This window comes from Scyliorhinus canicula, chromosome 6, assembly GCF_902713615.1.
Source record: "Scyliorhinus canicula chromosome 6, sScyCan1.1, whole genome shotgun sequence".
In the NCBI taxonomy this organism is placed as follows: Eukaryota; Metazoa; Chordata; class Chondrichthyes; order Carcharhiniformes; family Scyliorhinidae; genus Scyliorhinus; species Scyliorhinus canicula.
Genome location: NC_052151.1, coordinates 208,153,902 through 208,179,033, shown reverse-complemented (window position 1 = coordinate 208,179,033; position 25,132 = coordinate 208,153,902). Strand labels below are relative to the sequence as shown.

Sequence of the window (25,132 nt, the reverse complement as noted above, 5' to 3'; positions counted from 1 at the left end):
AATACACAATAAAAATAATCCGCAAGATAGATACAGGTGAAGGCAGAACCGGGGAACCTTTCAAATTCCTGCACAATCTGTGAGTTTAATTATCTGTGTTCATATGCCAAGAGCCTGGAAATTAGCAGCACTCCTGCACAGCATCAAGGGTATTTTCCTACCAAAGCGGGGAACTGTAACATCTGCAAATAAGGAATGACAAAGCAAGTGATAAGACATAATTCTAGTAGCTTAAGTATGTTATGTTTCAATCAAATATTTAGGGAAACACTTTGTATATTAGATGGACTGACCAAGCAAAGATGGCAGCACAGTGGTATACTGTCGGGAGGGCCTTGCCCTGGGATTCCTCAACATTGACTCTGAACCCTATCACCTCTAATAGCACCAGAACAAATATGGGCAAATATACCTCCTCCTGCTCATTACCACCTACCACCTCCCCTCAGCTGATGAATCAGAAGTACTCCATGTTTAAAACCACTTAGCTCAGGAAGCACTGAGGGTGGCAAGGGCACAGCACTTGCTTTGGGAGGACTTCAATGATCATCACAGGGAGTGGCTCGATAGTACCACCACAGGCAGAGCGGCCGAAAGGAAACAACTGCAAGACCTGGAGTGCGGCAATTAGTGAGGGAACCAAAAACAAAGTTCCCTTTCACATTTCGGATGTACTCCATCGTACTGAGTGGAACTACTACCCTGTGAAATGAGAGAGACTTCAAACATATCTAGCACCCAAAGACTGGACATCCATGAGGCCATCATCAGCAGCAGAATTGTATTCAACCACAACCTGTAACTTCACGGCCCGGCATATCACGCACTCTACCATTATCATCAAGCCAGGGGCTCAGCCCTGGATCAAAGATGACTGCTGGAGGGCATGGCAGGAGCAATACCAGGCATGCCTAAATGTTAGGTGTCAACCTGGTGAAGCTAAAACACAGGGCAACTTGCATGCAAAACAGCATAAGCAGAAACTAATTGACAGAGTTAAGTGATGCCACAACCAAAAGATCAGATCGAATATCTGCAGTCCTGCCACATCCTGCCTTGAAAGGTGGTGGAAAATTAAACAACTTACTGGAGGAGGAAGTTCCACAAATATCCCCATCCTCAATGATAGAGGAGCCCAGCACATCTGTGCAAAGGATAAGGCTGAAACATTCACAGCAGTCTTCAGCCAAAAGTGCCGACTGGATGGTCCGATGCAAAGTCCTCCAGGAGTCCCCAGCATAAAAGATGGCAGCATTCAGCCAATTCGATTCACATGGCGTGAAATCAAGAAAGGTCCTGCACACTGCAAAAGCTATGGTCCAGAACAATATTCTGGCAATAGTTTAAATTTAGATAAATGTGAGGTGATGCATTTTGGTGGATCAAATCGGGGCAGGACCTACTCAGTTAATGGTAGGGAGTTGGGGAGGGTTATAGAACAAAGAGATCTAGGAATACAGCTTCATAGCTCCTTGAAAGTGGAGTCATAGGTGGACAGGGTGGTGAAGGCTGCATTCGGCATTATTGGCTTCATTGGTTACAAGATTGAATGCAGGAGTTGGGATGTCTTGTTAAGACATGAAGTAAGGCCACACTTGGAATACTGTGTACAGTTCTGGTCACCCTATTATAGAAAGAATATTATTAAACTGGAAAGAGTGCAGAAAATATTGACTCGGATGCTACCGGGACTTGATGGTTTGAGTTCTAAGGAGAGACTGGCACTGTTTTCCCTTGGAGCATAGCAGGTTTAGGGGTGGTCTTATAGAGGTCGATAAAATAATGAGGGGCATTGATAAGGTAGATTGTAAACATCTTTCCCCAAGTTAGGGGAGTCTAAAACTAGAGGGCTTGGGATAAGGTGAGAGGGGAGAGATTCAAAAGGGTCAAGTGGGGCAATCATTTCACACAGAGGGTGGTAAGTGTTTGGAACAATTAACATCCTGAGGGTTACCATTGATCAGAAACTGAACTGGACTAGCCACATTAATACTGTGGCTACCAGGGCCTGGTTTAGCACACTGGGCTAAATCGCTTGCTTTGAAAGCAGACCAAGGCAGGCCAGCAGCACAGTTCAATTCCTGTAACAGCCTCCCCGAATAGGCGCCGGAATGTGGTGACTAGGCGCTTTTCATAGTAACTTCATTTGAAGCCTACTTGTGACAATAAGCGATTTTCATTTCATTTCATTTTTCACCAGGGCAGGTAAAAGACTAGGAATCCTCCGGCAAATAACTCACCTTCTGAACCCCAAAGCCTGTCAACCTTCTACAAGGCACAAGTCAGGAGTGTAATGGAATGCTCTCCGCTTGCCTGGATGAGTGCAGCTCCAACAACATTCAAGAAGCTCGACACCATCCAGGACAAAGCAGCCCGCTTAATGCTCCCCCTTTCAGAAACATTTACACCCTCCACCACCAACAAACAGTGGCAGCCGTGTGGACTATTTACAAGATGCACTGCAGTAACTCACCAAAGGTTCCTCAGGTAACACCTTCCAAAACCACAGCTACTACCTTCTAGAAGGACAAGAGCAGCAGATAGCTGGGAACCCCACCACCTGGAGGTTCCCCTCCAAGTCACTCACCACCCTGATTTGGAAATATATCACCGTTCCTTCACTGTCGCTGGGCCAAGATCTTGGAACTCTTTCCTTAACGGCACAGTGGATGTACCGACACCTGAGGTACTGCAGCGGTTCAAGAAGGCAAGTCACCACCACCTTCTGAAGGGCAACTATGGATGGGCAATTAATGCTGGCCTAACCAGCAACGCCCGCATCCCGTAAATGAATTTAAAAGAAGAATGAGCTGCCAGAGGTAGTAGAGGCGGGTACAATTTTGTCTTTTAAAAAGCATTTACACAGTTATATGGCTAAGATGGGTATAGAGGGGTATGGGCCAAATGCAGGCAATTGGGACTAGCCTGTGGTAAAAACTGGGCGGCATGGACAAGTTGGGCTGAAGGGCCTGTTTCCATGCTGTAAACCTTGATGACTCTATTATTATGATTTTTGAAGATGTGTGCTCCATAAGCTGCTACAACCCCTGCCTTTCTATTCCAGTACAGCTGCAACACTGCTGTCTACCCAGAAATGTAGACATTGTCCAGTTATGTCTTTTGCATAACAAACAGGGCAAACCACTCGCCCCATCAGTGTTCTGTCGATCATCAATAAAGTGATGGAAGAGATCATCAACAGTGCAATCAAGAGGAACTTACACCTCAATAACCTGCTCACACACTCTAAATTTGTGTTCCTACAGGGTCCTCCAGCTCTGTACTTCATCACAGCCTTCGTTCAAACATGACCAAAAGAGCTGAATGCCAGAGATGCCTCATTCACCTGAGGAAGGAGCAATGCTCCGAAAGCTAGTGTTTGAAACAAACGTGTTGGACTTTAACCTGGTGTTGTAAGACTTCTTACTGTGCTCCAAAGCCAGCCTCTCCACATCATGGCCAGAGACGAGGTGAGAGTTACTGCTCTTTACATCAAGGCAGCATTTGACCAAGTATGCTATCGATGAGCCACAGCAAATCTGGAGCCAATGGGAATCAGGGAGAATCTCCATTGGTTGGAGTTGTACCTGGCACAAAGGAAGATGGTTGTGGTGGTTGGAGATTAATTGGCACAACTGCAAAACATCACTGCAGGATTTCCTTAGGGTAGCATCTGAGACCCAACCATCTACAACTGTTTCTTGAAGGACCTTCCTTCCTTCATAAGGTCAGAAGTGGAGAAATGCAGATGATTGCACAATGTTCCGCACCATTCACGGTTCCTCAGATGTTGAAACAGTTCATGTCCAAATGCAGCTGTTCAGGCGTGGGCTAACAGGTAATAAGTAACATACGTACCACACACGTGTCGGTCAATGTCCATCACCAACAGCAGAGGTTCAAAGCATAGCTCATTCACATTCAGTTCCATTGCCGTTGCTGAAACCCCCGGTACCAATATCCTAGGGTTACCGTTGACCACAAACAGGGGCAGAACGGTGGTGCAGTGGGTTAGCACTGCAGCCTCATGGTGCCGAGGTCCCAGGTTCGATCCCGGCTCTGGGTCACTGTCCGTGTGGAGTTTGCACATTCTCCCTGTGTTTGTGTGGGTTTTGCCCCCACAACCCAAAGATATAACATAGAGCATACAATACAGAAGGAGGCCATTCGACCCATTGAATCTGCACCGACCCACTTAAGCCCTCACTTCCACCCTATCCCCGTAACTCAATAACTCCTCCTAACCTTTTTGGACACTAAGGGCAATTTAGCATGGTCAGTCCACCTAACCTGCACGTCTTTGGACTGTGGGAGGAAACCGGAGCACCCAGAGGAAACCCACGCAGACACGGGGACAATGTGCAGAGTCCGCACAGACAGTGACCCAGCAGGGAATCGAACCTGGGACCGTGGCGCTGTGAAGCCACAGTGCTATCCACTTGTGCTACCATGCTGCCCTATGTGCAGATGTGCAGGTTAGGTGGATTGGTCATGCTAAATTGCCCCTTAATTGAAAATATGAATTTGATATATTTCTAAATATACTCTAAATTTATATATAAAAAATAAAACCATTGACCACAAACTGAACTGGACTAGCTGCATAAATACCGTGGCTACTGGAGAAAGTCAAAGCATAAGAATCCTATGGCGAGTAACACACCCTGACCCCTGCCTCAACGCCGGGCCCCTAAGCATGTTCACCATCCACAGGACACAATTCAGGAGTGAAATGGAATGTGTTCTAATTTACCAAGTAAGTTCATCTCCAACAACACAAGAAGTTCAACAAAGTAGGACTAAGCATACTGTTGGATGGCTAACCCTCCCACAAATATTCAATTGCCCCACCATCGGTGAACAACGGCAAGTGTGTACCGTCTGCAAGATGTACTACAGGAGGGTGGCATGGTGGCACTCACGGGGCCGTGATCCCAGTTTCGATCCTGGCCCTGGGTCACTGCCCATGTGGATTTACACATTTTCTCCATGTCTGCATGGGTCTCACCCCGCAACCCAAAACGATGTGCAGGTTAGGTGGATTAGCCACTAAATTGCCCCTAAATTGGAAAAAATAAATAATTGGATACTTATCGGACGGTAGGTCCGATCAAAGACAGTCGCGGGAGATTGTGTATTGAGTCTGAAGAGATAGGAAAGGTCTTGAACAAGTATTTTTCTTCAGTATTTACAAACGAGAGGGGCCATATTGTTGGAGAGGACAGTGTGAAACAGACTGATAAGCTCGAGGAGGTACTTGTCAGGAAAGATGTGTTGCGCATTTTGAAAAACTTGAGGATAGACAAGTCCCCCGGGCCTGACGGGATATATCCAAGGATTCTATGGGAAGCAAGAAATGAAATTGCAGAGCCGTTGGCAATGATCTTTTCATCCTCGCTGTCAACAGGGGTGGTACCAGAGGATTGGAGAGTGGTGAATGTCGTGCCCCTGTTCAAAAAAGGGAATAGGGATAACTCTGGGAATTACAGGCCAGTTAGTCTTACTTCGGTGGTAGGCAAAGTAATCGAAAGAGTACTGAGGGATAGGATTTCTGAGCATCTGGAAAGACACTGCTTGATTAGGGATAGTCAGCACGGATTTGTGAGGGGTGGGTCTTGCCTTACAAGTCTTATTGACTTCTTTGAGGAGGTGACCAAGCATGTGGAGGAAGGTAAAGCAGTGGATGTAGTGTACATGGATTTTAGTAAGGCATTTGATAAGGTTCCCCATTGTAGGCTTGTGCAGAAAGTAAGGAGGCATGGGATAGTGGGAAATTTGGCCAGTTGGATAACAAACTAGCTAACCGATAGAAGACAGAGAGTGGTGGTGGATGGCAAATATTCAGCCTGGAGCCCAGTTATCAGTGGCGTACCGCAGGGATCAGTTCTGGGTCCTCTGCTGTTTGTGATTTTCATTAACGACTTGGATGAGGGAGTTGAAGGGTGGGTCAGTAAATTTGCAGATGATACAAAGATTGGTGGAGTTGTGGATAGTGAGGAGGGCTGTTGTCGGCTTCAGAGAGACATAGATAGAATGCAGAGCTGGGCTGAGAAGTGGCAGATGGAGTTTAACCCTGACAAGTGTGAGGTTGTCCATTTTGGAAGGACAAATATGAATGCGGAATACAGGGTTAACGGTAGGGTTCTTGGCAACGTGGAGGAGCAGAGAGATCTTGGGGTCTATGTTCATAGATCTTTGAAAGTTGCCACTCAAGTGGATAGAGCTGTGAAGAAGGCCTATGGTGTGCTAGCGTTCATTAGCAGAGGGATTGAATTTAAGAGCTGTGAGGTGATGATGCAGCTGTACAAAACCTTGGTCAGGCCACATTTGGAGTACTATGTGCAGTTCTGGTCGCCTCATTTTAGGAAGGATGTGGAAGCTTTGGAAAAGGTGCAAAGGAGATTTACCAGGATGTTGCCTGGAATGGAGAGTAGGTCATACGAGGAAGGGTTGAGGGTGCTAGGCCTTTTCTCATTAGAACGGAGAAGGATGAGGGGCGACTTGATAGAGGTTTATAAGATGATTAGGGGAATAGATAGAGTAGACAGTCAGAGACTTTTTCCTCAGGTGGAACACACCATTACAGGGGACATAAATTTAAGATAAATGGTGGAAGATATAGAGGGGATGTTAGAGGTAGGTTCTTTACCCAGAGAGTAGTGGAGGCATGGAATGCACTGCCTGTGGAAGTAGTTGAGTCGGAAACGTTAGGGACCTTCAAGCGGCTATTGGATAGGTACATGGATTAGGGTAGAATAATGGAGTGTAGATTAACTTCTTCTTAAGGGCAGCACGGTAGCATTGTGGATAGCACAATTGCTTCACAGCTCCAGGGTCCCAAGTTCGATTTCGACTTGGGTCACTGTCTGTGTGGAGTCTGCACATCCTCCACGTGTGTGCGTGGGTTTCCTCCGGGTACTCCGGTTTCCTCCCACAGTCCAAAGATGTGCAGGTTGGGTGGATTGGCCATGAAAAATTGCCCTTAGTGTCCAAAATTCTATGATTAACCTAGGACAAAAGTTCGGCACTGTTCTGTGCTGTATTTCTCTATCTCTAAATTTAAATAAAAGATGTACTGTAGGAACTCAACAAGGGTCCTTCGGTAGCACCTTCCAAACCCACGACCATTCCCATCTAGAAGGAAAAAAGCAGCAGATACCTGGGAACACCACCGCCTGGCGATTCCCCTCCAATCGACTCAGCATTCTGACTTGAAATATCACTGTTCCTTCACTGGGTCGAAATCTTTCAGTTACCTCCCTAACACGACTGTAGGTGTATCTACACGTCAAGGGCTACAGCGGCTCAAGAAGTCAGCTCACCACCACCTTCTGAACGATAACTAGGGAAGGACAATAAACGTTGCCTAGCCAGCGACGCCCACATCCCATAAATGAATTAGAAATAAAAATAACTATGCAAGCTGAAAATTAGTTGTGAGAAATCGATAAGGACATTTTTGCTTCTCTAACACTCGTATTTCCCGCAGTGAATTACATTTGAGGCAAGTAGCTAAACAACATTATTTGTCAGGCAATCATGTTGACAATCCAGGAAGAATGCTGTCTAACCATGCAAGTGATCAGAAAGGACTAGGTATGTCCTTCAAACTGATGCCCCACTTGAAAGCAATGTCTGTAGCAAACAAAATCGGTTTTAGTCAGGTTACCCCCTTCCTCCCCGAATGATCTCCACACACCCAGCCCTCACCTGAGCCGGGGTATTTATATCCCAGCAGTCCTTTCGTCAGAGGGGTTAGTCTCGCCCCCTCATCTGGGTAGATCATATTCAGGTGAGGCCGCAGGGACTGTGCTGTTGCAGATCTCTGGGCCTCTTATAGGGTTATAACACCACCACCCCATGTTGATGGATGTGGGGGTAATCCTTTGTCGGCTTTCCTAAAGGCACCTTGCACCCGCAACCTATGTGAGACCAGGCCAATGCATTGACCGACTGTTCCAGAGTCCATAATACCCGGTCAATAAGATTTTGGACAGCGGTGAATTCTCTCACGGGCCTGGCTTTCTGCGCTCAGATCCATACCTGCTGGTCACGGACCTTATGCCCAAAGTCTAGTGAAACGAGGCTCAACATGCATGCACAAGCGACAACCCATTAAGAGCTCCACTGATGTCACCACAGTAGTACCATGCGGCGTGGTCCTATAGTGGAATAGAAAGCGGACCAGGCGGGATTCTGGTGAGCCCGTAGTCTCTTCCTTCATCCCCAGTTTGGAAGTCTGATGGCACGTTCTGCCAACCCATTTGAGGATGGATGATCCTCGCGGTGCAGGCATGGTGAACTCCGCAAACTCCGAACTAGTCAAAGTGGTGTAATTGTCTGACACGAGGACCTCCAGGAGTCCGTGAACGTTAAAGGTTTCCCAGAGTCATTTGGTGGTGGCACACAATGTGGTCATCATCACTCTGTGTACATCCAACCGTTTAGAGTGTGTCCACTATCAGTAGGTGCATTGCCCAGTGGAAGGAGCCCGCAAAACCTCCATGGATGTGGGACCCTGGCTGACCCGGCCATTCCCATGGGTGAAGTGGAGTTGTCAGTGAGAGCTTCTGGTACTCCTGAGAAAGGGTGCACTGTTTTGCCAAGTTCTTGATTGCTGTGTCGATGGCGGGCCACCACACGCAGTTCTGGGCCAACATCTTGATTTTGGAGTCACCTGTGTGTCTCCGTGGCCACGTTCAGTGATGACCACCAGGGAACCCCATAAGGGGATGCCGTCCAGGATGCTGGGTTCCGCCACCTTCATGGCAAAAGCCCACAGCTCCTCCAGCAGGACATGGTGTTGGGCCCCGTACAGCACAATGTGGTGGCCCCTCGCCAGCAGCGAGTCCATCTGGTCCAAGTTCTCGATTGCCGTCGTTACTGGCAGTGAGTCCATAAAATGCATGGTTGTAACTACCTTGTGATGCTGCTGGTGTTGGGGCACTGGTGGGCAGCGGAAGGTTGCTGAGGGCATCCACGTGGGGAATCTTCATTCATGCGTGTTGCTCCAAAACATACTCTTACGCCACCAGGAGGAGAGCCCAATGCTGAATGATGGTGGACCCCACCGGGGAGATTGCCTTGTCCTCTTTGAATAACCCCAAAAGTGGTTTATGGTGGGTATTAGCCGCGAACACATGGTCGTAGACGTACTGACGGAATTGTTGAATGTGTAACACCAATGCCAACCTTTCCTTTCCTATTTGGGCATAATTCTCCTCTGCTGCCACAAAGGTGCGTGAAGCGAATGCAAAGGGCCGCTCGGTACAGTCATCCATCCTGTGTGCCAAAACCATCCCGATCCAGTAGGGCAAGGCATGAAACATGAGCAACAAGGCATTCGTCCAGTGGCTGACTCTGGAGCGAAGCACTGAGCAGGCCCAACTCTACCTCATCCTGTGCAAGGCTAAGCCTCATGCAGTTTAAATTGCTGCACAGAGTACACCTGACAAGAACCTGAATGAGCAGGTTCTTCTGGAGGTGGACAAATGTGAACGGTGCCAGGGAAGCCCAGCCAACCACGCGCACATGATCTGGACATGTCCCAGGCTTGTCGGGTTCTGGACAGCCTTATTCGAGACAAGGTTGTGGGGGTGAAGGGAGTCGTGCCGAGAGTGGCAGTCTTCAGGGTATCAGACCAGCCAGAACTTCACATGGGGAGAGGGCCGATATCCTTGCATTTGCTTCAGTAGCACACCAACAGCTGCAGAATGGCTGGCAGACCTATCAGAATTTCTCCATCTGGAGAAGATCAAATACACCATCTGAGGCTTGGACGAGGGCTTCCGCAAAGCTTGGGGGCCATATATCCGCCTGCTCCATATCATATAGAATATCATAGAATTTACAGTGCAGAAGGACGCCGTTCGTCCCATCGAGTATGCACAGGCCCTTGGAAAGACCAAGCGTATGCCTCCACTCGACCCCCGTAACCCAGCAACCCCAACTAATATTTTTGGACACCAAGGGCAATTTAGCATGGCCAATCCACCTAACCTGCACATCTTTGGACTGTGGGAGGAAACCGGAGCGCCCGGAGGAAACTCACGCAGACATGGGGAGAATGTGCAGACTCCGCACAGTCACCCAAGGCCGGAATTGAATCCAGACTCTGGAGCTATGAGGAAGCAGTGCTAACCACTGTGGCCCCCATACAGTTGGCATTACAATCAGCATAAAGTTGGCATTAAAATATAAAATTGTTTGAAAAACCTCAAAGAAAGGCAAACCTGGTCATTTGCTATCTAAAACAAATAAGATACTGATTAGGGGCTGATTTAGCTCAGTGGGCTAAGACAGCAGGCTTGTAATGCAGAATTGAGACTAGCAGCGCGGGTTCAATTCCCGTACCAACTTACCTGAACAGGCGCTGGAATGTGGCGACTAGGGGATTTTCAGAGTAACTTCATACTTCTGACAATAAAAGATTATAGTTTAGTCGTGCAGGAGTGGTTAAGGCGATGGATTAGAAATTTATTGGGGTCCCCCATGCAGGTTCGAATTCTGCTGACTACGAATGCATGATAGTGACATTTAAGGGGCATCTTGATAAATACATGAATAGAACATAGAACATAGAACAGTACAGCACAGAACAGGCCCTTCGGCCCTCAATGTTGTGCCGAGCCATGATCACCCTACTCAAACCCACGTATCCACCCTATACCCGTAACCCAACAACCCCCCCCTTAACCTTACTTTAATTAGGACACTACGGGCAATTTAGCATGGCCAATCCACCTAACCCGCACATCTTTGGACTGTGGGAGGAAACCGGAGCACCCGGAGGAAACCCACGCACACAGGGGGAGGACGTGCAGACTCCACACAGACAGTGACCCAGCTGGGAATCGAACCTGGGACCCTGGAGCTGTGAAGCATTTATGCTAACCACCATGCTACCCTGCTGCCCCAGATGGGAATAGGATGGGAATAGTGGGATATGGACCCAGGAAGTGTAGAACATTTTAGTTTAGACTGGCAGCATGGTCGGCACTGGCTTGGAGGGCCGAAGGGCCTGTTCCTGTGCTGTACCTTTCTTTGTTCTTTGATTAGATAGGTTCAATTACAAGAGGCCAACATTCTAGTCAGACACAAGACAAACAGTTCTTGGATATTTAATCATGGCTTATTATACTCAATTTGAAAAGATAAAGTCAATTAATCATGTGCATCTGATGTGAAAAAATTTGGTTCCTCATTTCTTCCCAATTTTATAGGGCCATGAACACTTCTGCTCATCCTACCTGGATGAGAATAGAAAATGTAAAAGGAATAACGTTTTGCATAATGAAGTTCCAAGATTGGTTTGAAGCCAACAGATAGAATGGGAGGATGAGGGGGTTGGGGGCGACGCATGGGAACCAACAGGGTCACAGAAAGCAGTCAGGAACGAGGGGGAGGGACAAAGTGGGGAAATGCCAGGAGGGAGCCCAGGGAGAGACCAACGGGGACCAGAGAGCCCCTTGCAAAGCGATAAGAGCAAAACAAACCATCTACAGCGAAGGGAAGGGCCAAAGATAGGACCCGGAGACAGTGGAAAAGGTTGTGGGGGGGGGGGGGAAGACAAATCGGGGGGGTGGAGAGGGAGTGCCGAAAAAGAACGTGTTAATTGTAAATAATAACCGTTTTCACTGGCCCCTCTGCAGCTTCTGCATTTTCACAATTGCAGGATTTGCATTCCCAGTGATTTTCTTCAAAAATTCAGCATCTATTTAATGTTTAATTTCCACAGTGACACCAGACCAGTCCCCATGTTGATGTCAGAAACAGGGATAATTTAGAATCAGTAAACGCTACTAAACGTCATGAACAGCATAATGTCCACCGACATCTTCCGCATGTCTCCTTTCGGTGTGCCATCCCATCCTGGTGCACCAATCTCTGGAACTTTGTCGCTTTAATACGATTTGTTCAAAAGTGACGCACCCACAATGGGCAGGATTTACATTGCAAGTGTGGGCTAAACTGGAGAGAAACTCCACGGGGCCCAAAAAAGTGACAAAGTGTTGTTTGATAGCAGTGGGGAACTCGCCGGCAACTCCCTGCAAAACCGGCCACAAATGAACTTAGAATTATAAAATGTATTTTATTACAAATATGTATCAAAACAGGTTACAACAATAAATACCCCGGGAAATATACTTCCCAGCAATCAACTATACGGTCTGTACAAATTTCTCCCCCGCCCCCCCCCTCCCAATGGCGGAGAGCTCCTCAAACACGGTCACAAACATCCCCTGCCTTTTCTGAAACCCTCCCAGCAGAGCCCCTTAACTCGCCCTTTATCTTCTCCAACTGCAGGAAGTTGTACAGGTGACCCAACCAAGCCGCTACCCCAGTGGCGATGCCGACCGCCACTCCAGCAAAATTCGCTGCCGTGCAATAAGAGATGAAGGCCACAAAATCGGCCTTCCTCCTGTCCATGAGCTCCAGATTCTCTGAAACCCCAAATATCACCACCAAAGGGTCCAGGTCCACCTCCTGCTCCACTATCTTGCTACAATGAACACTTCCACCCAAAATCTTGCCAACTTTTCTCAACCCCTATACATGTGCACGTGATTCGCTGGCCCCTGCCCACACCTCTCACTCATCTGCTATCCCCTGGAAGAACCCATTCATTCTCGCCTGAATCATATGCACCCTGTGCACCACCTTAAACTTTATCAGACTCATCCTTGCACAGGAGAAGGTCCCATTTACCCTAACCAGTGCCTCACTCAAAACTCCCAAATTGATTTCCCCTCCCAATTCACCTTCCCATTTCTCCTTGATCTTCACCACCCACTCGCCTCCCTGTTCCGCCAGCCACTTGTATATATCCCCAATTCTTCCCTCCCCTTCCACATCCAGACGCAGCAGTCCAGCAGGGTGTATCCTGGCAACAGAGGGAACCCCCTCCAGACCTTTTGCACAAAGTCCCTAACCTGCAGATACCTGAACTCATGTCCCTCGGCAACTCTACCCTCTCCCTTAGCTCCTCCAGACTGGCGAACCCTTCCTCCAAATACAGGTCCCTCACCTTGACCAGCCCGGCTTCCCTCCACCTCCGCATACACTATCCATTCTCCCCGGCTCCAACCCATGGTTCTTGCACAGCGGTGTTAACACCGACATCCCATTCACCCTAAAATGTCTCCTCAATTGATTCCATATCTTTACCGTGGATTGCACCACCGGGCTTCCTGAATACCTACTCAGAGCCATTGGCAATGCTGCCGTCACCATAGCCCTCAAACTGGACCCCTTACAAGATTCCTCCTACCTCCTAACCCACTCTACCCCTTCTTCCCACCATCGCCACACCTTGTCCACATTCGCAGCCCAATAATAATGAGGCAGATTTGGCAACGCCAACCCCCCCCCGCTGCCTCTGTACCTCCCGACCCTTGGTATCTTCCCAGCCCATACAAAGTCCGAAATGATCGTGTCCAATTTCTGAAAAAAGGCCTTTGGTATAAAGATCGGGAGAGCCTGGAAAAAAATCAAGAACCTCGGCAGAATATTAATTTTCACCCCTTGGACCCTCCCTGCCAACGTTAATTGCAGTGTATCTCCCCTCTTGTGATTCCTTCCTGGCTTCCTTCACCGGCTTTGTTAAGTTCCACTTATGAAGCCCCGTCCATTCCCTCGTTACCTGAATACCCAAATACCTAAACCTATCCCTCGCTACCGTAAATGGCACCCCCCCTAAATTAGCCCGCTATGCCAACTCATTCACCGGGAAAACCTCAATTTACCCGACATTCAGTTTTACCCCGAGAACCCTTCAAACCTACCCAACAGGCCCATAATCCATGCCATACTCTCCAGCGGATCAGAAACATACAGCAACAGGTTGTCGGCATAGAGCGACACCCGATGCTCCCTCTGTCCCCATATAATCTCCCGCCACTCCACCTGAGAGCCATCGCCAAGTTCTCTGTAGCCAGTGCAAACAGCAATGGCGACAGCGGGCATCCCTGCCTTGTACCCCTGTGTAAGTCAAAGCTTCGCGAACTCATATTATTCGTCCTCACACCCGCCCTTGGTACCACATACAGCAACCGGACCCTTGCCATAAATCTCAGCCCAAACCCTCCCAAAACCCCGAACAAGTACCACCACTCCACCCGATCAAATGCCTTCTCATGGACACCACCACCTCCGGTACCAGAGCCCCCGATGGATACATCACTACACTCAACAGCCGTCTTATATTACTCGCGAGCTGCCCGCCCTTCACGAAGCCTGTTTGAATTTCGTCAACCACCCCCGGGACACAATCATACATCCTCCCCACCAACAACATAGCCAATACTTTCACATCCATGTTCAATAGTGATTTGAGCCTATAGGACCCACATTCCACCAGGTCCTTCCCGCATAATTACTGCCTGCGTCATCGCCTCAAGCGCTTCATTAAATGCCCCCAACAGGTTTGGTGCCAGGTCCGTCGCAAATTCCTTATACAATTCCGCTGGGTACCCGTCCGGCCCTGGGGCCTTCCCCGACTTCATACCCCTGATACTATCCAGCACCTCCCTCAGTCCCATGGGCTCCTCCAACGCCTGCCTCTTTGCTTCCTCCACCTGGAGAAATTCCAGCTCATCCAGAAACTGCCCCATGTCCACCTCCTCTCCCCCTAGATCCGCCTCGTAAAGTCCTCCCTAAATGCAGTACTCACTGAATGAGCTCGTTTATCTTCCCCGGCTCCGACACCACATCCTCAGCCCCAGCCCGTATCTTCAATATTTCCCTGGACACATCCTGCCTCCGCAGCTGGTGGGCCATATTCATATTGCACCCCTCTTGCCGTACACAGTTGCCCTGCCGCCTTCCCCGTTGTCAATCTGTCAAACTGCCCCTGCAACCTTTTCCTCTTCGCCAATCCCTCCCCAGCGGGCACCCTCAAATACTCCCTGTCCACCTCCACTATCTCGCTTACGAGACAGGTATGTTCCTCCCTCCTTTTCCTATCTGCACGAGCCTTAAACTAAATAATTTCCCCTCGGACCACTGCCTTCAGTGCTTCCCAAAAAATGGCTGCTGACACCTCCCCATTCTGATTCAACTCCATATACTCCTTAATCGCCACCCACATCTTGATGAGACCATCAATTCACACGACACGTGGTTAGAAGTGAACAGTGGTTTTAATCATCTTACAACAGAGCCTGTCTGTGACAAGATGAACTCCAAATGAACTGGCAGGCAGGCTCTCAGCATCAACCTTTATACTTCCGGATAGGGGGAGGAGCCGTGGATGGAGCCAAGTACAAACTCCCGTATACTCCCAGTGCATCTCCCCCTAGTGGCAGAGCAGCGCAACTGCTCGTGTGCCGAGCTTACAGAGACATAGTACAACATGTGTAATACAGTGTGAATTACACTACTGTGGTTCACCACATTCACCCCTGTTAAAAAAATCAAGTCTGGCGTGGGTGGTGGCTTACAGATTGAGTCTGTTCGGTGGCCGAGTTGTCCGCTGTGATTGGCGGAGCACTGGGGTTGCAGCCCCTTCAGGTGGCTGGATGAGCACTGTCGGTTGGGGTACAATGGCGGACTCCGGGGGCGATTCCGCCCGAGCTTCGTACCTATCTGGTTCGACTGGGGACGCTGGGAGCTAGCTGGCGCGGGTGCGTAAATAAAATGTAGCAAACTGGTAGGTGCGGGGGCGTGGGGGGCGAGTTGGGTGGGATGTAGTGTGAGGGGTACCTCGGCGGTGGTAGTGGGGGGGGTTGCACCCTGCAGGTGCTAGGTCCCAGAGGGATACAGTGTCCTGACGGCCGTCAGGGAACTCTACGAAGGCGTACTGGTGGTTCAAATGCAGTAGGAGCTCTTTTTCTACGAGTGGGTCAGTTTGGTGCGCCCTGACGTGCTTCCAGAGGAGTACTGGTCCCGGTGTTTTCAACCATGCCGGGAGCGAAACCCCCGTGGTAGTGCCCCTGGAAAAAACAAAGAGGCGCTCGTGAGGGGTCTGGTTGGTAGCGGTACATAAGAGGGACCTAATAGCATGGAGCGCGTCGGGGAGGACTTCTTGCCAATGGGAGATCGGGAGATGCCTGGACCGGAGGGTCAGTAGGACGGTCTTCCAGACCGTCACATTCTCACTCTCCACCTGCCCATTCCCCCTGGGGTTATAGCTGGTAGTCCTGCTCGAGGCGATGCCCTTGCCGAGCAGGTACTGACGCAACTCGTCGCTCATAAAGGACGAACCCCGGGCGCTGTGTACATAGCTGGGGAAACCAAACAGGGTGAAAATACTATGCAGGGCCCTAATGACTGTGTGGGAGGTCATATCAGGGCACGGGATAGCAAATGGAAAATGGGAGAACTCGTCTATGACGTTCAGGAAGTACACATTTCTGTTAGTGGAGGGGAGTGGCCCTTTGAAATCGATAGCGAGGCCTTCAAAGGGCCGAGAAGCCTTGACCAGGTGGGCCCCATCTGGTCTGTAGAAGTGCTGTTTGCACTCCGCGCAGATCGGGCAATCCTGGTGATGGCTTTTACCTCCTCGGTGGAGAAAGGCAGATTTCGGGCTTTAATGTAGTGGGCGAGCCGGGTGACCCCCGGGTGGCAGAGGTCATTGTGCATGACTTTTAAGCGATCGCTCTGTGCGCTGGCACACGTCCCGTGGGACAGGGCATCTGGGGGCTCGTTGAGCTTCCCCGGTCGGTACAAATCATATTTGTAGGTGGAGAGTTCGATCCTCCACCTCAGAATTTTGTCATTTTTAATTTTGCCCCTTTGCGAGTTGTCCAACATGAAGGCAACCGATCTTTGGTCGGTGATGAGGGTGAACCTTCTACCTGCGAGGTAGTGCCTCCAGTGATGAATAGCCTCCACAATGGCATGTGCTTCCGTTTCGACTGACGAGTGTAGAAGTTCCGAAGCGGAGAGGGTTCGGGAGAAAAATGCGACTGGTCTCCTAGCCTGATTTAGTGTGGCTGCAAGAGCTAACTCTGAGGCATTGCTCTCAACCTGGAAAGGGACGGATTAATCCACCGCCCGCAAGGCAGCCTTGGCGATGTCCTCCTTGATGCAGTTGAAGGCCCGGCGAGCCTCAGCTGACAGGGGAAAAAGTGTGGCCTTAAAGAGTGGGCGGGCTTTGTCCGCATATTGAGGGACCCACTGGGCGTAATACGAAAAGAATCCCCAGCACCGTTTGAGGGCCTTAGGACAACGAAGGAGAGGGAGTTCTGAGAGGGGCGCATACGGTCCGGGTCGGGACCCAGGAATCCGTTTGCCACGACATAGCCGAGGATGGCTAGTCTGGTTGTGCGGAAAACCCATTTCTCCTTGTTGTATGTGAGGTTAAGCTTCTGGGCCATCTGGAGAAATCGGTTGAGGTTGGCATCATGGTCCTGCTGGTCATAGCCGCAGATGGTGATGATATCCAAGTACGGAAACGTGGCCCGCAGCCCGTACTGGTCCACCATTCGGTCCATTGCTCGTTGGAACACCGAAACCCCATTTGTGACGCCAAAGGGCACCCGGAGGAAATGGAAGAGGCGGCCATCGGCCTCAAACGCCGTGAAGTGGCGGTCCTCCGGGCGGATTGGGAGTTGGTGGTATGCAGACTTCAGATCCACCGTGGAAAAAATCCGATACTGGCGATCTGATTCACCATGTCTGCAATCCTGGGGAGGGGGTACGCGTCGAGGAGCGTAAACCGATTAATAATCTGACTATAGTCTATGACCATGTGGAATTTTTCCCCGGTCTTGACGACCACCACCTGAGCTCTCCAGGGACTGTTACTGGCCTCTATGATCCCCTCACGTAAAAGCCTCCGGACCTCGGTTCGAATAAACACCCTGCCCTGCAGGCTGTAGCGCCTGCTGCGAGTGGCTACGGGTTTATAGTCCGGAGTGAGGTTGGCAAAGAGAGGAGGGGGGGAGATTTGCAGCGTGGCCAGGCTGCAGATAGTGAGTGGGGGTAGGGGTCCGTCGAAGCTGAGGGTGAGACTCTTGAGATTGCATTGAAAGTCGAGTCCCAATAAGAGTGGGGCGCAGAGTTCGGGCAGGACGTATAGTTGGAAATTAGAGTAACTAGCGCCTTGGATTATTAGAGTTGCGATGGTGCGCCCTTGGATGTGGACAGAGTGGGAACCCGAAGCGAGGGAGATAGTTGCCGTGCAGGGAAAATGGGGAGCGAACAGCGTCTTACCAGATCTGGGTGTACAAAGCTTTCAGTGCTCCCGGAGTCGAAAAAGCACGGTGTACTGTACCCGTTGATTTGGACCGTTGTCATAGAGTTGTGGGGAGTTGTTTGGGTGCGATTGGTCCAGTGTGACTGCGTTGAGTTGCAGGTAGTTGGCGGTGCGGTCGGCTGCACTGGGTTGGCCCCATGATGAGTGCCCGCTGAGGTCGCAGTCTTCAATCAAGTTTTCTGAGTGTGGAGAGGATGGGGCCCAAGATGGCCGCCCCGTGGATCAAACGTGGCGGGCGGCGAGGAATATGGCGTCCAAGATAGCGGCCCCCATGAGTCGCCCGTGGTGGACCGTGTGGTGAGGGTCCGCCAAGATAGCGGCCCCCAGGGCAGCACGGTGGCCTAGTGGTTAGCACAACCGCCTCACGGCACTGAGGTCCCAGGTTCGATCCTGGCTCTGGGTCACTGTCCGTGTGGAGTTCGCACATTCTCCCCGTGTCTGCGTGGGTTTCGCCCAAAAATCCAAAAACAAATGTGCAGAGTAGGTGGATTGGCCACGCTAAATTGCCCCTTAATAGAAAAAATAATTGGGTAATCTAAATTTTTTTAAAAAGATGGCGGCCCCCATGGATCGCACGTGGCGGAAGAGTCAGGGCATAGGCCGCTGCGTTCCGGGGCCTGCGAGTGCGGAGGGCGATTACTTTGTGCCGCTGGAGGTTTAGGGGCTGGGGCCTTCCTTGCCAGGCACACTCTGGCGTAGTGGCCTTTTCACCCACAGCTACTGCAGGTCGCATTGCGGGCCGGGCAGTGCTGCCGCGGGTGCTGGCCACAAAGTGGAAGGCTGGGGCAGCATGGTGGCTGGGTGGCCGTGCGGCGCAGGCCTGGGGGAGTCGCTGGTCGGGGGCCCATGACGGGGCCGCGCAGTTGGCAGGAAACGAGGTGAGGCTACGAAATGAGGCCTCCATAGTTGTAGCGAGTTCAACAGTATCTTCTAAATTTAGACCATAAGACATAGGAGTGGAAGTAAGGCCATTCGGCCCATCGAGTCCACTCCGCCATTCAATCATGGCTGATGGGCATTTCAGCTCCACCTACCAGCATTCTCCCCGTAGCCCTTAATTCCTCGCGACATCAAGAATTTATCTATCTCTGCCTTGAAGCCATTTAGCGTCCCGGCCTCCACTGCACTCCGCGGCAATGAATTCCACAGGCCCACCACTCTCTGGCTGAAGAAATGTCTCCGCATTTCTGTTCTGAATTTACCCCCTCTAATTCTAAGGCTGTGCCCACGGGTCCTCGTCTCCTCGCCTAACGGAAACAGTTTCTTTGCGTCCACCCTTTCTAAGCCATGTATTATCTTGTAAGTTTCTATTAGATCTCCCCTTAACCTTCTAAACTCCAATGAATACAATCCCAGGATCCTCAGCCGTTCCTCATATGTTAGACCCGCCATTCCAGGGATCAACCGTGTGAATCTCCGCTGGAATTTAGGGCCCCCTTCTTCAGCAGTCGCTTGCGCACGTAATTCGATCTAAGGCCTGCAACAAAGACATCGCGGACAGCAAGTTCTCTATGTTCTGCAGCAGTTACAGCCTGATAATTACAGTCCCGGGATAAGGCTTTTAAGTCTCTGACGAATTATTCTAGCGATTCTGTAGGGCGCTGGCGGCGAGTAGTAAAAACGTGGTGCGCGTAGACCTCATTGATAGGCCTTACGTACATTCTATCGAGTAGGGCCAGGGCCTCTGTATATGAGCCAGTACAGTTTAGCTGAGTAGATAAACGATGGCTCACCTTTGCGTGCAGTAGACGGAGTTTCTGCTCCTCCGTCGTTTCTGTTGTGCTTGCTTTGGCCAGGTAGGCCTTAAAACATCGGAGCCAATGCAAAAAGATTTATTTCACCTCTGCATCCTGCGGGTCGAGTTCCAGTCGATTAGGCTTGAGGGCTGATTCCATGGTCATTCCTTACTGTTTCTTAAGACGATTAAATCGATGAGACCATCAATTCACGCAACACATGGTTAGAAGTGAACAGTGGTTTTAATCGTCTTACAACAGAGCCTGCCTGTGACAAGATGAACTCCAGATGAACTGGTAGGCAGGCTCTCAGCATCAACCTTTATACTTCCGGTTAGGGGGAGGAGCCCAGTACAAACTCCCGTACACTCCCAGTGCATCTCCCCCTAGTGGCAGAGCAGCGCAACTGCTCGTGAGCCGAGCTTACAGAGACATAGTACAACATGTGTAACACAGTGTGAATTACGCTACTGTGATTCACCACACATCTTACCACAAAAACCTCCATCTGCCAACAACCCCAAATCAAATCTCCACCCATGAACTTTGAAATGTTACCATACAATTCCACCCATGGCGTAAGAACCCAGGAATAAAGAGTGCAATTGTCAGTGTCGCATTGGAGCTCAGACTGATCCTCACCATGGGTCCTTTCTGTCTGTACCCCAGTGCCCCATTGGGGAACACTCAGCCCCGGATCTCCTGCAGAAGCAGCGCTGTGGGGCCGGGAGGCGGAGTCTGGTGACCCTGTTGCTGGGCCTCTGACATCACAATGGGAGATGAACCTCACTCTGCTCCACCCGGAAACTGGGAAACCGCGAATAGGATTTCAACCTGGAGCCCGGCCGGTTAAAGGGGACGGACAGGAAATCAGAGAAAAATGTTCACAGAATGAGAGCAGGCTGTTTATAAATTGAAATGTTCACACTATCACACTCAGTTTGGATCTGGATTCCCGCAATGCCTTTAGGTGCCTCTTTGTGGCTGGACTGAACGGATTCTCCAGCAGCCTGAAACAGATTAAAGATTAAATAGGAATGATATAGATTGACCAAAAGTGCAAATAACAGGGAGACTGGAATTAATATTTTAATTGTAACAACAAATATTAACTATAAACTCTACTAAATCCATTTTATGTTTTATTTATTGCATTAACTGGTGACACAAACACTTACAAAATCCGCTGCAGACTACTGCAGGTCAGTGTGAGGTGTTGGAGACCAGAGGCACATTGGTCTGTGAACGAGTTTGATCCCAGGTTCAGATCTTTCAGTGACTGGTTTTCACTGACAGCGGAGTCAAGATCCTCGACACAAGAATCTGTAAGGCCTGCACTCCATAGGCTGGGGGGATCAGAGAGAAACAACAGGAATCAGGGTATATACACAGAGTTTATTACCACCTTTGTTACTGATACTAATAACTTACAATGTCAGATATTCTGTTATTCTAATCACAATCTCACTCAGTCTGGTACTTACTTCAGTTTCTGTATTTTACAATCAGGATTCCTCAGAGCCGCAGACAGTAGTTTCACTCCTGAATCTCCCAGATTACTAACACTCAGGTCCAGATCTGTCAGTGAGCAGTTTGTATGGAGAGCAGAGGCAAGATTTTCAGCACACGAAGCTGTGAGAGCGACAGCTCCCAGTCTGCGTATCAGGGAGATAAATAACAGAAATCAAGAGTAAATCCCGAGTGTTTATCCACAACATGATTGCTAAACCTATTAATAATGTACAGTGTTTATTAATTACACTATTACTGACACAAAAGGTAGTATAATGATCGCCAACAGTTGCTCTGATAGCGGACCAAAACTCCAATATTGTATTTAATCTGTAAGATTGTGAGAAAAGGACACTTTTAAAATTAGTGTCACAAGTAGGCTTACAGTAACACTGCAATGAGGTTACTGTGAAAATCTCCCAGTCGGCACACTCCGGCGCCTGTTCAAAAACACTGAGGGAGAATTCAGAATGCCTAATTCACCTAACAAGCAGGTCTTTCGGGACTTGTGGGAGGAAACTGGAGCACCCAGACACGGGGAGAATTATGCTCCAGGATATGGTATGTCAAAACAAACTTCATTCATACCACAGTGTTCATAATTTTAATCTTATAAATACAAATAGCTTTCAATTTACCAGTTAAACAATGCTTATCAATACAATGACACAATGGCCCTGAACTGCTATCTTTATTTCCACTCAAACAACACCCATCTCAAGCCAAAATCCATTTTTAAATACAGTTGCCACACTCAGGAATACATGCGATAAACAGATGTCTCTGGTAAACCTCTTTGAGACAGAGATCTTTTGAGACTGCTTGAAAGAAAGAGACCTGACACCCTGTCAGAATAATACAGAATCTATGGCTGTATTTTCAGAAACTTCTCAGTTTACCTTTCTGCCAAAAACTAACCCTGAACACCTCAACATCTGACTGCTTCAACCCCTAACTCTTCCCATTAACCTCATAATCTTACTAGGCTGAACACAATGTATCTAATTATCTACTCCCCAGGGAACCTTCTTAATAAACAAAAGTCCATTACCCCAAACGTTTACGATGCTTTAATTGCACCTCTTGTAGCCACAACGCCTTGTGAACAAGGATTCTTTAACATCACTACTGCAGCAGTCATGCAGACTAACTCAGGCGTTTAACCCTTACTGCACCAAATAAGTATAATACAATATCTCTGAATGTCCTACATTCATCTCAGTAGATATGATAACCAATACTGCAATGTTTATTAAAAACATTATTGAAATTAACAATATACGGTGTCTAACAGCAGTTATCATAAACACAATCTCACACTATCTGTTTCTTACCCCAGTTTTTGTATTTTACAATTAGGATTCCCCACAGCCAGACACAGTTGTTTCACTCCTGAATCTCCCAGTTTATTATTTCCCAGGTTCAGATCCGTCAGTGACTGGTTTATACTGAGAGCACAGGCAAGATCCTTAGTACAGGAATGCGTGAGAGCGTTATTATAGAGCCTGAGGATCAGATACAAAGATTAAAATGGAGAAAGGGAAATAAGGGGAAAAATAGCAGGAGTAAAAGTAAATCACCAGTGAGTACTAATAACACTATTACAGATACAAATAATAATATGCAATGTCAGACACCCAGTTATTACAAATTATTACAATCTAGTACTTACTCCAGTTTCTGTATTTTACAGTCCGGATTCGTCAGAGCCGCAGACAGTAGTTTCACTCCTGCATCTCCCAGATTATTGTAACCCAGTCTATACAAAGAGAGTGGGTAACAAACCAATTCAGAATCAATATCTGATTATTTTTTTTCTGGAACATTAGAGAAAGCACTGAAAATTTTCAGGAAATTAATGGCACAGATTCTCCAACTCATCACTTATTAATTCCCTAACAGTAAATACATTTATTAAAGAATGCACGGCCTCTGTTTCGCCTTTAAATGAGGCACAGTCCTGTTCATTCACTGCAAATTAGGATTACTACTCTGGAGCTTCGGCTGCTCCTTAAATCCTGAATTGTGTGGGAATGAGATCCAATTTCTGTAATTAAATAATAATAACAGTGGCAATTTTCTTCATTTTATATTCTGTGCCTTTTATTAATCTGTATAAAAACTCAGGGCGAGTTTTATTGTGCTGCTGTAAACTCTGCACCCACACCCAGGATTTAATGTGACAAGAAGAACTGATTTTGTCCCATTCAAAGTTTTCCATGTTCCTGTTCTCTTAATGCATAGGGATTGGGGAGCCTCTCAATTTACTCATCATTAAATGGACTCTTCATTATAGTAATTTCAGGTTTAATTGTCTGGGAGGTTTTTGCATAATTTCTGTTCATTATTTTTTTTAAAAGCAGCACCTCGTACAGGGACTAGACCATAAAAAGTTCCTGATTTCACTGCCCCTGCTTTACTCAGGAGCCGCTTGCTGTCTGCATGAGGCATTCCCAGTGACTGGTGTGTGTGTGTGGGGTGTGTGAGTGAAAGAAGCTTCAGACTGACTGGTGTGTGTGTATGTGGGGTGTGTGAGTGAAAGAAGCTTCAGACTGAATGGTGTGTGTGTGTGTGTGTATGTGGGGTGTGTGAGTGAAAGAAGCTTCAGACTGACTGGTGTGTGTATGTGCGAGAGGCTTCACCACTGACTGGTGTGTGTGTGTGTGAGACTTCACCACTGACTGGTGTGTATATGTATTTGTGAGGCTTCACCACTGACCGGTATGTGTGCGTGTGTCTGCGGCGTCACCATTGACTGGTGTGTGTATGTGAGACTTCACCACTGATGGTGTGTGTGTGTGTAAGGCTTTGCCACTGACTGGTGTGTGTGTGTTGACTTCACCACTGACTGGTATGTGTGTGTGTTGGCTTCACCACTGACTAGTGTGTGTGTGTGTTGGCTTCACCACTGACTAGTGTGTGTGTGTGTGTTGGCTTCAGCACTGACTAGTGTGTGTGTGTGTGAGGCTTCACTACTGACTGGTATGTGTGTGTGTGAGGCTTCACCACTGACTGGTATGTGTGTGTGTGAGGCTTCACCACTGACTGGTGTGTGAGGCTTCACCACTGACTGGTGTGTGAGGCTTCACCACTGACTGGTATGTGTGTGTGTGAGGCTTCACCACTGACTGGTATGTGTGTGTGTGAGGCTTCACCACTGACTGGTATGTGTGTGTGTGAGGCTTCACCACTGACTGGTATGTGTGTGTGTGAGGCTTCACCACTGACTGGTGTATGTGAGGCTTCACCACTGACTGGTATGTGTGTGTGTGAGGCTTCACCACTGACTGGTATGTGTGTGTGTGAGGCTTCACCACTGACTGGTGTATGTGAGGCTTCACCACTGACTGGTATGTATGTGTGTTGGCTTCACCACTGACTGGTGCCTGTGAGAGGCTTCACTGTTAAGTAATGGGTTAAGAGACATTGCAATTAGTTGTCTCATTTATGTTAAGTGTTCAATGATTGACACTGATATAAAAAGGGGCTTCAGGTGGACTCTGGAGCTTGTGATGATCTGCAGAGTTCTGTGCAGAATGAGTTTGAACCATTAAAGGTGTGTTGGTGAAAAAGGAGCTGAACTCTTGCCTCTTCATACCACAACATCTAGTACATGCTAACAATGGTAGCAGAGGATGGTTGCTGTGTAAATGTAAAGGCTAGAAAGATACAATTTTTCCAGATC

The 25,132-nt window shown here is 48.6% G+C and overlaps 1 protein-coding gene across 2 annotated transcripts in view; it reads right to left on the bottom strand.

The window, feature by feature from the left end:
- Nucleotides 1-20,280: 20,280 nt before the first annotated feature.
- LOC119967842 (NACHT, LRR and PYD domains-containing protein 3-like) overlaps nt 20,281-25,132 on the bottom strand; it is a 66,579-nt gene continuing 61,727 nt past the window's right edge. For both annotated transcript variants that reach the window (XM_038800882.1, XM_038800884.1), the window contains 5 exons: nt 23,120-23,206; nt 22,782-22,952; nt 21,420-21,590; nt 21,114-21,281; nt 20,281-20,945 (listed from right to left, as the gene is read on the bottom strand). In XM_038800882.1, the coding sequence (XP_038656810.1) occupies nt 20,858-20,945; nt 21,114-21,281; nt 21,420-21,590; nt 22,782-22,952; nt 23,120-23,206 (685 nt within the window). In that variant the 3' untranslated portion in view covers nt 20,281-20,857. The remainder of the gene's footprint in view (nt 20,946-21,113; nt 21,282-21,419; nt 21,591-22,781; nt 22,953-23,119; nt 23,207-25,132) is intronic.